This window comes from Notothenia rossii (genome assembly GCF_949606895.1).
Source record: "Notothenia rossii genome assembly, chromosome: 9".
NCBI classification, from domain to species: Eukaryota; Metazoa; Chordata; class Actinopteri; order Perciformes; family Nototheniidae; genus Notothenia; species Notothenia rossii.
In genome coordinates, this window is record NC_136907.1 from 61,146,515 (window position 1) to 61,159,402 (window position 12,888).

The 12,888-nt window shown below is 45.2% G+C and overlaps 1 protein-coding gene across 25 annotated transcripts in view; it reads left to right on the top strand.

The window, feature by feature from the left end:
- Positions 1 to 10,841, top strand: part of LOC307018952 (receptor-type tyrosine-protein phosphatase S-like) — a 72,309-nt gene extending 61,468 nt beyond the window's left edge. For 13 of the 25 annotated variants that reach the window (XM_079649498.1, XM_079649499.1, XM_079649479.1 and 10 more), the window contains 7 exons: positions 230 to 515; positions 4,404 to 4,582; positions 5,635 to 5,761; positions 5,864 to 5,989; positions 6,706 to 6,860; positions 7,009 to 7,144; positions 8,253 to 10,841. In XM_079649498.1, the coding sequence (XP_079505624.1) occupies positions 230 to 515; positions 4,404 to 4,582; positions 5,635 to 5,761; positions 5,864 to 5,989; positions 6,706 to 6,860; positions 7,009 to 7,144; positions 8,253 to 8,321 (1,078 nt within the window). In that variant the 3' untranslated portion in view covers positions 8,322 to 10,841. Of the gene's footprint in view, positions 1 to 229; positions 516 to 4,403; positions 4,583 to 5,634; positions 5,768 to 5,863; positions 5,990 to 6,705; positions 6,861 to 7,008; positions 7,145 to 8,252 lie in introns of all 25 variants that reach the window. The other 12 variants (XM_079649495.1, XM_079649494.1, XM_079649487.1 and 9 more) reach the window with 1 other exon arrangement.
- The last annotated feature ends 2,047 nt before the right edge of the window (positions 10,842 to 12,888 follow it).

The window sequence follows — 12,888 nt, forward strand, 5'->3', positions numbered from 1 at the left end:
TTATTGATGAAAAATTGTATAATAGTGGACCTTTAAATTGATTCATTTTGGTAAATATGCATTTTTTTTAATTAGTTGAGAATAAGGATACCACTAAATCTCTGGTATCTTCTCAGCCAAATTAAGGCAAAACTAAAAAGCTCAATATGTTGAACTATTCCTTTAAATGAAAGTAGGAAACAGAAAAAGCTTCCCTCTTGGTCAACACTTATTCCTCTTCCTCTATCAGTGCCGGCGTTGGTCGCACTGGCTGTTTTATTGTCATCGATGCCATGCTGGAGCGCATTCGACAAGAGCGCACTGTGGACATCTATGGTCACGTGACCCTGATGCGCTCACAGAGGAACTACATGGTGCAGACGGAGGATCAATACAGCTTCATCCATGAGGCCCTGCTGGAGGCCGTGGCCTGTGGGAACACTGAGGTGGCCGCTAGGAGTCTTTACTCCTACATGCAGAAGCTGGCCAAGGTGGAGCCCGGAGAGCACATCACCGGCATGGAGCTGGAGTTCAAGGTAGGGGAGAAGGGTCAAATTACAAGGGTGTGAATATTTACTGTCTCGCAAATATTACATTTTAAGAGATTGTCTGAAAAGAGGCAAAGAGAAGTGTTTTTTGAGCTACCTAAAACAAAATCATGTCTTCTTATAATCGCCTGTTACAAGTTGCGAGTGGTGAGCAGTTCAAAATGTGGTTGATTTTCCTTTCTGAAATTGTTTAAATGTATTTATAATTATTGTAGCCTCCATCCATCCATCCATCCATCTTCTCCCGCTTATCCGTGGTCGGGTCGCGGAGGTAGCAGTTCCAGCAGAGAGCCCCAAACTTTCTTTTCCCTGGCCACATCAACCAGCTCTGACTGGGGGATCCCAATGCGCTCCCAGGCCAGAGAAGAGATATAATCCCTCCATCTGGTTCTAGGTCTACCCCTTGGTCTCTTCCCAGCTGGACGTGCCTGGAACACCTCCCTAGGGAGGCGCCCAGGTGGCATCCTAACTAGGTGCCCGAACCACCTCAACTGGCTCCTTTCGACGCGAAGGAGGAGCGGTTCAACTCCGAGTCCCTCCCGGATGACCGAACTTCTCACCTTATCCCTAAGGGAGACACCAGCCACCCTGCGGAGAAAACCCATCTCGGCCGCTTGTACCCGCGATCTCGTTCTTTCGGTCATGACCCATCCTTCATGACCATAGGTGAGGGTAGGAACGAAAATGGCCCGGTAGACAGAGAGCTTTGCCTTCTGGCTCAGCTCCCTTTTCGTCACAACGGTGCGGTAAAGAGACTGCAGTACCGCTCCCGCTGCTCCGATTCTCCGACCCATCTCACGCTCCATTGTTCCCCCACTCGAGAACAAGACCCCGAGATACTTGAACTCCTTCACTTGGGGTAAGGACTCATTCCCTACTTGGAGTGGACAATCCATCGGTTTCCTGCTGAGAACCATGGCCTCAGATTTGGAGGTGCTGATCCTCATCCCAGCCGCTTCACACTCGGTTGCGAACCGATCCAGTGAGTGCTGAAGGTCGCAGACCGATGAAGCCATCAGAACCACATCATCTGCAAAAAGCAGTGGTGCAATCCTTAGTCCACCGAACTGCAGACCCCCCCCCCCCACGACTACGCCTCGAAATCCGATCCATGTATATTACAAACAGGATTGGTGACAAAGCGCAGCCCTGGCGGAGGCCAACCCTCACCTGAAATGGGTCCGACTTACTACCGAGGACCCGGACACAGCTCTCGCTTTGGGAGTACAGAGATTGGATGGCCCTGAGTAGAGACCCCCTCACCCCATACTCCCGCAGCACCTCCCACAGTGACTCCCTGGGAACCCGGTCATACGCCTTCTCCAAGTCTACAAAACACATGTAGACTGGATAAGCATACTCCCAGGCCCCCTCCAGGATCCTTGCGAGAGTAAAAAGCTGATCCGTCGTTCCACGACCAGGACGGAATCCGCATTGTTCCTCCTCAATCTGAGGTTCGACAATCGGCCTGACCCTCCTTTCGAGTACCTGAGAGTAAACTTTCCCGGGGAGGCTGAGTAGTGTGATGCCTCGGTAATTGGCACACACCCTCTGATCCCCCTTTTTGAAAAGGGGAACCACCACCCCGGTCTGCCACTCCTTCGGTACTGTTTCCGACTTCCACGCAACGTTGATGAGACGTGTCAACCATGACAGTCTCTCAACACCCAGAGCCTTCAGCATTTCTGGGCGGATCTCATCCACCCCCGGGGCTTTGCCACTGTGAAGTTGTTTGACGACCTCAGTGACCTCCCCCCGGGAGATTGGTGTCGATCCCCCGTCATACTCCAGCTCTGCCTCTAACATAGAGGGCGGAGTTGTCGGGTTCAGGAGTTCCTCAAAGTGCTCCTTCCAACGCCCTAACACTCCATCAGTTGAGGTCAACAACGTCCCATCCTTACTGTACACAGCTTGGATGGTTCCCTGCTTCCCCCTCCTGAGGTGTCGGACAGTTTTCCAGAACAACTTTGGTGCCGCCCGAAAGTCTTTCTCCATGTCTTCTCCGAACTTCTCCCACACCCGCTGCTTTGCCTCGGCCACGGCTGAGGCTGCTGCCCTTCGGGCCTGTCGGTACGTTGCAACTGCCTCGGGAGTCCCCCGGGATAACAAATCCCTGAAGGCCTCCTTCTTCAGTCGGACGGCTTCCCTGACCACCGGTGTCCACCAGGAGGTTCGAGGGTTACCGCCCCTTGAGGCACCTAGGACCTTGAGACCACAGCTCCCCGCCGCGGCTTCGGCAATAGAGGCTTTGAACACCGACCACTCTGGTTCAATGTCCCCAACCCCCACAGGAATGCCCGAAAAGCTCCGCCGGAGGTGTGAGTTGAAGGCCTCCTGAACTTGGGCCTCCTCCAGACGTTCCCAGTTCACCCGAACTACACGTTTGGGCTTACCAGGTCTATCCAGAGGCTTCCCCCGCCACTCGACCCAACTCACCACCAGATGGTGATCAGTTGACAACTCCGCCCCTCTCTTTACCCGAGTGTCCAAAACATACGGCCTCAGGTCCGATGATACGATAACAAAATCGATCATGGACCTTCTACCTAGGGTGCTTTGGTACCACGTACACTTATGAGCATCCTTATGTTCGAACATGGTGTTTGTTATGGCCAATCCATGACTAGCACAGAAGTACAGTAACAAACCACCACTCCGGTTCAGATCAGGGGGGCCGTTCCTCCCAATCACTCCCCTCCAAGTGTCTCCATCATTGCCCACATGTGCGTTGAAGTCTCCCAGCAAGATTAAAGAGTCCCCTTCAGGAGCCCCATACAGGACTCTTTCCAGGGTCTCCAAGAAGGCCGTATACTCTGAACTGCTGTTGGGTGCATAAGCACACACAACAGTCAGAGTTTTCCCCCCCCATAACCCGCAGGCGTAGGGAGGCAACCCTCTCGTCCACTGGGGTAGACTCCAACAACGAAGCACCCAACCGGGGACTTGTGAGTATCCCCACACCCGCCCGGCGCCTCACACCTTGAGCAACTCCGGAGAAGAATAGAGTCCAACCCCTATCCAGAAGTAAGGTTCCAGAGCCGACGCTGTGCGTAGAGGTGAGCCCAACCAGATCCAACTGGTAACGCTCCACCTCCCGCACAAGCTCCGACTCCTTCCCCCCCAGAGAGGTGACGTTCCACGTCCCCAAAGCCAGCTTCTGTCGCCCGGGTCTGGTCCGTCGAGACCCTCTGCCTTCACTGCCACCCTTCTGGCAGCGCACCCGACCCCATCGCTGTTTCCCGTAGGTGGTGGGCCCGCGGGACGGAGAAGCGGAGGTGTTGCCCACGTCGTCTTTTCGGGCTGTGCCCGGCCGGGCTCCGTGGCAAGCCCGACCACCAGACGCTCGCCGACGAGTCCTCCTTCTGGGCCTGGCTCCAGAAGGGAACCCCGGGCTTCCTCCGGGCCGGGTATCCTCACTTCGTGTGTCGTCTTTCATGAGGTCTTGTGAACCAATCTTAGTCTGGCCCCTTGCCTGAGACCAATTTGCCATGGGAGACCCTACCAGGAACACAAGGTTCCAGACAACACAGCCCCCAGGTTCATCAGGGCACACAAACCTCTCTACCACGGTAAGGTGCTGGTTCTTCAGAGAGGATTATTGTAGCCTTTGAGATATAAGTCTACCTAAGAGATGACATGAACACAAATTAAAAAATTAAAAAAACTTTTCCAAATTATTTTGTATTCCCCCTAATAGGGAACCTTTCGAAAACTGTAGTCCTTTCCATAAAATAACTAGGAATATATCTTTGATAATCCTGCATTCTTGCATGTCAAATCAGGTTAGATTTCCTGGAATATATATATATATAAATAATATAGATTAAAACTAAATAAAACATCTTCACACATTTGACATGTTCTCTCTCCGTGCAGCGGCTGGCTAACACCAAAGCCCACACATCCCGGTTCGTCACAGCCAACCTGCCTTGCAACAAATTCAAGAACCGACTGGTCAACATCATGCCCTATGAAACCACCCGCGTCTGCCTCCAGCCAATCAGAGGCCTGGAGGGCTCTGACTACATCAACGCGAGCTACATAGACGGATACAGGTATGTTTTTGTCCAGAGAACATTAATGTGACCTGATCCCCTCGTCCTCCTATGATGGCTGCATGAGTGAATGGACTGGATGTGTTTTCACCGCAATGTTCCCACCTGTCATGTCCTGTCACATCGGTCATTATTGTAAATATGTAATCGCTATTTGTCTTGCTGCACAGCACTTGCCTCAGTCACAGGGCTTCTGATGATTCAGGCATTCAGAGCAATTGCACACACATGTTTTGACTGTTCCTTTTCTTGCCTGGAGTTTGACCCCCTTTTCAGTCTGCTGATTGACAGAGGGAGTGTGTGTGTGTGTGTGTGTGTGTGTGTGTGTGTGTGTGTGTGTGTGTGTGTGTGTGTGTGTGTGTGTGTGTGTGTGTGTGTGTGTGTGTGTGTGTGTGTGTGTGTGTGTGTGTGTGTGTGTGTGTGTGTGTGTGTGTGTGTGTGTGTGTGTGTGTGTGTGTGTGTGTGTGTGTGTGTGTGTGTGTGTGTGTGTGTGTGTGTGTGTGTGTGTGTGTGTGTGTGTGTGTGTGTGTGTGTGTGTGTGTGCAGCTGTTGCAGCATGTGGTATAATATGTAGTTATAGGATCCCCATTAGTTGTCTATGCCCTAAAGCGCAACTAGTCTTCCTGTGGTGCACATTTGAAAGCACACATATACAATTCCAGGCAAAAATGAAACTGATGACTTCCTCAACATAGTTCTGAGCAAAAGCAAATCCCCTTAAACTATACATTTCATCCTACAAAACTATTTGTTAAAGGAAATACGTTTTTGCCTTGGGGAGTGAAAAACACCTTTCATGTTGCCTATGTCTGATCCTAATTTGTGTTTTAATTGACTGTATTGACACGATTGATTATTGGATAGTTAAACCTGTCATGTAGATAGTATCGGTGCTGCCATCATCCTGTATTTAACATTTAGACAGTTAAGATGGATGTGCATGCGATTGATGTTAGGGCCGTATGAACACTGTAGAGCAAGGTTTGCTGCTTTGTTCTGTTCTCGTTGGAGTTTGGTTAAATCTCTTTTGTGACGTGTGTGTGTTTGTGTAGGCAGCAGAGAGGCTACATTGCCACCCAGGGTCCGCTGGCTGAGACTACAGAGGATTTCTGGAGGATGCTGTGGGAACACAATTCCACCATTGTGGTCATGCTCACCAAACTGAGAGAAATGGGCCGGGTAGGGGTAATTACATGCACAGAGACAAAGAGCTAGAAATTACATTAAATGTCAGCCCAGTTCACAATGTCATTAATCGTTTATTTTGTTCTGCTCTCTCAGGAGAAGTGTCACCAGTACTGGCCCGCAGAGCGTTCAGCCCGGTACCAGTACTTCGTGGTGGACCCCATGGCTGAGTACAACATGCCTCAGTACATCCTCCGGGAGTTCAAAGTCACGGATGCCAGGGTGAGTTCATGTTCTGCTGTATTTTGTATCCAAACAGCAAGCGTAACATTACACTCCTTGACTTTTCTGCCCTTTTCCCAATCCATCAGTGCTGTTTGAAGGCAGCGATGCAAAGCATGTCCTATCGACCTGTAGTGTGTGTTGGTTAGTGTGTGTTTTGTATGGGAATGCTTAGGTCTATTGGTAAGTAGCCCCTTAGATTACTCATTCAACCGTGCTGTCTCCAGATCACCTTGACAGCATAGTGTGTGTGTGTGTGAGTGACTGTGTGTGCACATCCTCTCATGCACATATCAGCCAATCATAGATAACTCCAGTTAGGCCTGTCCTGCACTGACGCCACGTCGACAGATGCTCTATTGATCTCCATTAAAGGGGAGTCAGAAAGGCTGAGCAGAAGAGAAAAGATGTAATTGCCCTCTGAGTGGCTGACAATGGCAGACGTACAGACGTTACAGCTTGGAGTTAACCACAGCCACTGATCCAGGGTCAGATAACAGTAATCGTTAGAAAGGAAGAAAAGGATATTGCATGGCAGCGTCTCACTCCTCGTCAGTCAATAGAAGAAGAATCTCTTTAAATAATCTAAAACGCACAAACACTAACTACATCTATAAAGGATAAACATCTTGATGCTTTTTGAAGATACATCAGATACACTCTCTTATCAACTCAGGCTAATCGTTCTTCACCCCCTCATCACCTCACTTATTCAGGACGGCCAATCACGGACAGTGCGTCAGTTCCAGTTCACCGACTGGCCAGAGCAAGGCGTGCCCAAATCCGGAGAGGGCTTCATCGATTTTATTGGCCAAGTGCACAAAACCAAGGAGCAGTTTGGCCAGGATGGACCAATCAGCGTTCACTGCAGGTAAGCAGCATGACATCTCAGCGACTAATGAATAAACCATTCAATGTTAATTAAAAGTACATGTAATTGCATAATAACGGCAGTAAGTGTAGCATATTAAGCTCAGACACTTTGTTAACCATAGTCATGTTTCCCTTTATGGCTGCAGTGCTGGCGTGGGGCGGACCGGTGTCTTCATCACTCTGAGTATCGTCCTGGAGAGGATGCGTTACGAAGGGGCAGTGGACATCTTCCAGACCGTCAAAATGCTGCGCACACAGAGACCGGCCATGGTGCAGACTGAGGTAAACACTGACACGATGTGGGGCTGAGTGATTCATAAAGCAGGGCAGAGACAAGTAAAGCACTCTATAACACACCATTGGTCATGATTAAAGCAATATTTTAATCAATCCGGTTATATTTTTAATGTTTAATTATTTATATATTATTTATTTATATATTAATCAAACCTCAGCCTGTCTTACACTCTGATTTTCCTTTTTTAATGATGATGCTATTTCGTTAAACATACTTTTCTGTCAAGCAAATGTATTAATCATGAATTAATTATTATGAAAAAATATATAATATTTGCACCTCCCATCATGGCTGTAGAAAAAGTCATTATACCACCTAAAAAAACCATCTATATTCGTCCATATGTATGAGGCTATTTTATTTCCAACTGCATGCTAATATTAAAGGTCCCATGTCATGCTTTTCTGGTTATTACCCGTCCCCTTGTGTGTTATGTAGCTTTTTATGCATGTAAACGGTCTGCAGAGTCACAAACACAGGAGCTCCAACAAGTCGTTGGACAGAGAGTGAATACACATACTGTACAGAGATGCTGTATGAGAAACCAATGTGAGTTTGGAAAATTGCCCAATATAAATCTATTCTAGTAGACCTCAACAATGGAATTATGATCAGTAGAAATGGCCATGACATGGGACCTTTAAAACATAAAATATGTGCTTATTTAGATTTTTCCAAGAGTTTTGATCATTAGGAAAATAATTTGTTGCTGATTTGTAGCTGCAAATACAAACTTTTACGCTCTCTGTGAAAACCACATATCATGTAGGTATGTGACTGTGGCCTTTTTCCCATAAACGAATGGGTTTCTAGTGTTTTGTTTATCTCAAATATGAGAACTTTCTCAAAAGGGACACTTAATCCTTCAGTTCATCTGAAAAATTAGAAATCACCAGACTGAGAGATTAGGATGTATAAGACACTCAGCAATCCCAACCTACAGTAAAGCCAGGATTTGAGTTAAGCCTCTGTTGCATACCATCGTCATGATTCTAGCAAAAACATTAGACTGGAGAGGTGTTGTGAGCCTGTGTCTGTTCCTGTTCAGAGCAATGATTTCTCCCTCTGTGTGATCCTCTGTTTGTCACCCAGGATGAGTATCAGTTCTGCTACCAGGCTGCTCTGGAGTACCTGGGTAGCTTCGACCACTATGCAACGTAAATAAAGAGACAACCCCCCATCCATCTGTCTGCTTCGAGGTCCACCAACAAACTGACGAGTGAAACGAGAGAAAGACAGCCTGAAATAACGTGAACATTGAACCTTTTCCTGGGAGCAAGACTTAAAGATGAATTATACACCAACAAGGACAACAAAAGATAACAACAAAAACAGCAACAATAAATCTGTGTCTAACAGCACCCACACTGCTGGTGGGTGTGGAGACTATCCATGTGTAATCCATATACTTACCTCAGTGTTCCAGTGTGAAGGACGTATAATACATGTGTGTTGTGGTCAGCTATCTCCAATATGAACCAGTGAAATACAAACAGCTTCTGAACAGGAATTATGATACTATATGTGTATAAAAAAAAGGAAAAAAACACAAAGAGCCTGGATATTTGCTGCACCCTATATGGGCTTTTTATCCTCAACTTTGTATCTATTGGTTTAGTGTACTAAGGGGTTACAAAGTGCAAAGGTGAACATTTCTATGTGTCCGTGAGTCTATTTCAAAGGTGTCTAAGGTTGCCACAGTAGCTCTGATCGTAGTTTAGAGCACATGACTCAACACCCAGAGGACTGTTGGAGAAGCATGTGGATGCTCATTTACCCAAAGCACAGTGCCAAGAGAAACCATGCAGCGTGAACGTGAGCCGTGGCCTACAAGGAGAGATGACTTCCTCTTTTATCCAGCATTACATAAAGTCAGACCAGAGACCGCTCTTACTAACACTGGCCAAGGATCAGTTAATGCTCGTCTCCAATGGTGTCCTCGCTGAGCAACAGCCCGGCATCCGAACAGTGATTAGAGCCTGTCATATCCTCCACTGGGCTGAGGTCTGTAGTCCAGTGCATTATTCGTCAAACAAAGTTTGCTTGCTATTTGCTGTGGTCCTTGTTCATCCTCAAGCTCATATCCACTTGAAGCCAGCCCCATTGTGTCAGCTCAGCAGTGGCTCATTGAGAGGGATGCTAATGAAAGCTTCAATCCTGCTAAAACAGTTCTCATCCCATCTCTGCTGACATGATTTTTGTGTGTTTTTACTGTACGTCTCTGCCTTACGCTGACTTATTTCTTGTGTTCATGCTGCTCAATGTTCATGCGTTGTGTTCTTAACATTTATTGTCATACAGTATCTAAAATTGAGGATGAAAGTTATTTCCCAATCATCTTCATCCTCTAAAGGTTACCTACTTGAATTGCACGACTTCGCAGTTACATCAATCTTGTGCAGTGAAAGATAATGACAGAAATCCCAAAAAAACATTCAGTGCTTTTTTGCTCACTTTCAACAGTCCTCTCCCCTCACCTACCTTCATATAAACTTCATTCAAATTCTCTCTGTTTCTAAATCACATTGTACAGAAAATCCCAACTTAACCAAATGATGTTTCCCCCCGTCTGCTCCAGTAGAAATGCACAATTCTGTGATATCGATATATATCTTTTCTTGATTTGACATATAATCATAATTGGTCCCATGTGGTGATTTAAGAGCACAGCGATGTCCGGTGAATCAGACATTTCGGTTTCACAGATTTTGTACATACAGTCTATCATTGGAGTCCTATAACAGTACAGTTACATACGTCTGAGCACAAGATATAACGTGGGATTGGATGTGATGTAGTTCTTATTGTCGCAAAAAAAGCCTTATTGTTATTGTTCACTTTGTCATATTTATTTCATATGATTTTTTAAGATATTTATTATTCTATTTTGTTACTTTTTATGTTCGTTTTTAATCTATTTATTTGCGATATCTACCAACTATAACCGATAAGATGTTGTATACCTGTTTCTTTGGCGAGCCAATGTTAAAGTATGATATTGTCACTGTTTGTTTTTTTATTTTCGATGGTCAGTTTTGGTGCTTTTTTATTTGCTTTATAATGATAAAGTATGCCCTCTGTGTAGGGTGCTATTTGATACTGATTACTGATGTCCAACTAGTTAGCTAGAGATGTGCATTAGAGGAGACCTAGTTTAAGTTTACAGTGATGCCCTTTTGATGCCCCCCCACTCTCCACCTCCATAGCAACAGCAGCGGTGTGATTGATCCCCGCAACAGAGGTATGGTCCGCCCCTCCGTGATACGTTTAAGGGCATCAGAGAATTACATATAGAGAGCAGATTTGTTGACTAAAACCTCGGACAAGCTGTTGGTATTAAGATTCCTGGAAAGCACATAGTAGCAGGTGTATTTTTGACAGAGAATGGGCCAGCTAAATGCACCCTCTAAAGTTATTGTTTATATCTGAAATTATTCTGATATGAAATTGTGTGGTCCAGAAGTCTTGACAGTGTGTGACATATGAAATATGTTATTCCTTCGATTTCTAATGATGATTGTGTCAAGAGAAATATAAAGGCACTCACATGAAACATAATATGACGTGTGTTGAGGGCCAGCTCTGATGACTCACCCCCTCACTTATGTACCTGTTCTTTCCTTTCAAACCATGGATGTAGATATTGTATCTTGACTTTGTATTAAAAGCAGGATGATTGGATATAGCGCACAATGAGCTGTTTGATTTTTGTGTTCCTTTCCTTTTTTTTTCCTTCATTGCCCACTAGATGGGACCAAAGTTACTTTAAACTTAAATGCACTACTGTCACTGAACGCAGCTTTAACTAAATGCATTATAAACAATTACACACAAAAGTTTTTTGAAATTAAATACTTATGCCTTTATTTTAAGCATGTGTATTAAGAAAGTTGAATGCTGGTTTGGAGGTACACAAAGAGATGGCATTAATTTCTTCTGTAACTCCATTTGTAGTTATAGTTGTACTATACATAGCATAGTAATACATGAACAAGGCAAAATAATGAAGTGTTCATGTCATATAGGAAGAACAGTAGGGACAGTAAATATGTTAAAGAATACTGAGACTGTAAGGATTTAAATAATGTATTGAAATTACAATGTAAATACAAAATACAGCCCCGAAAAGACACATTACACAAATATTTAATAACTTCCCTGGTCTCCTACTGATTATAATACAACACTTGTTGAAAAGAGTTTTTTTTTTTTTAATGAAAATTAGCACAAGGACTGTATGCAGCTGCAAGCATTCACTCTTTCTCTAAGGCCAGGTTTACACGGAGATGAAAACGAACCTTAGTCGATTTCAAAAAAGTCTTCCGTCCACACGTAATCGGCTCAACAAACGTGTCCGTCCACACGAGACAACACAGTCTCACTCCCTGAACGTCCAGGAGCGACGCTTGGTCAAGGTCCTGTGGTGTGCAGTTATGACGCGTCGAGGCTCCTTCAGCTTAATAAACGGACGCAAAGAGCTTTCAACTGATTGCAATGTATTCCCATCGGCGGCGGTATTTGACGCCCATGGAAGCACCGCATCGGTCCATGTCGGCGGCACTTAAAGGCAATGTGAGCGTCCATTCCCATTGGATAACGAAAGATTTTACACCCGGAAGTAAATATTAACTTTACTGTTGATTGATTTGACAGTGATATCTGCACTACTCATCAACTCAAAAACACCAGATTATCCTTATTAATTACACAACATTGATTGGTTTAAATTGTGTACAATGCTTTTGTATTTTTCCCCTTCGACTCGGAGAAACAAATATTTTTTCGGAGTTTAGGATGGCAGACTACACCATGTGCTTTGCTTCAAAAACCCCGTGATTAGTCCTCAAGCTCTGTGATTGGATGTTGGAGTGGCAATGAGCAAAGTTTACACGGAGCGTCAAACAGCATTTTGAAATGGAATGAATCCCATCGACGGCACACTAACCGAAACAGGAGTCGAACATGTCCTCCCCCCCCCCCCCTTAGGTCACAGGCTCCTCCAACAGTGCAACACAATAAAACAGATATACAGAAAAAATAGTAAAAAATGAAATAAGCAATAAGAGTCTACAAGTGATTGGAATATGATATATTTGACAAATCATTTCTAAGTAGCAGCCAGATGAATGTTATGGATGTTGTTTCAAAGTTCAGATGTTTAATAGTCTTATGGCCTGTGGGATGAAGCTGTCCCTGAGTCTGGTGGTTTTAGTCCTGATGCTGCAGTACCGCCTGCCAGGCGGCAGCAGACAGAACAGTTTGTGGCTGGGTAATGGGGGTCTTTTATAATCCTGAGGGCTTTCTTTAAGGTTAACCTGGTATTTTTACTCCACTACATTTATTTTAATTACTTTACAGATTTGGATTAATGAGGTGAAATATAAACAACCCTTAAAGTGGACCTATCATTCTATATTTGAACAATATATTGTAGGGCCATACCTATATAAAGTATATAAATATAGTTTTTTTTTCAAAATACCAAACAGATCCTGCATTTTAGCCATGCCTCATTTCGCTCTATTTGCTCTTTCCAGCCCTGTTTTTGCAGGGGCTGATTTTGTTACGTAGCTTTAATGCAAATCAGCTGCTGTGAAGAAGACCCCCCGAGCATGGTTGCCTGGTTGCCCGGTTGCCCTTCTGTTTATTCTCCGCGGTGGATTTAGCAACATGTAGTTCATGTAGTTCTCCATGTCCACTTGTTGCTGATGGTTGTGGTAGAGGAGCT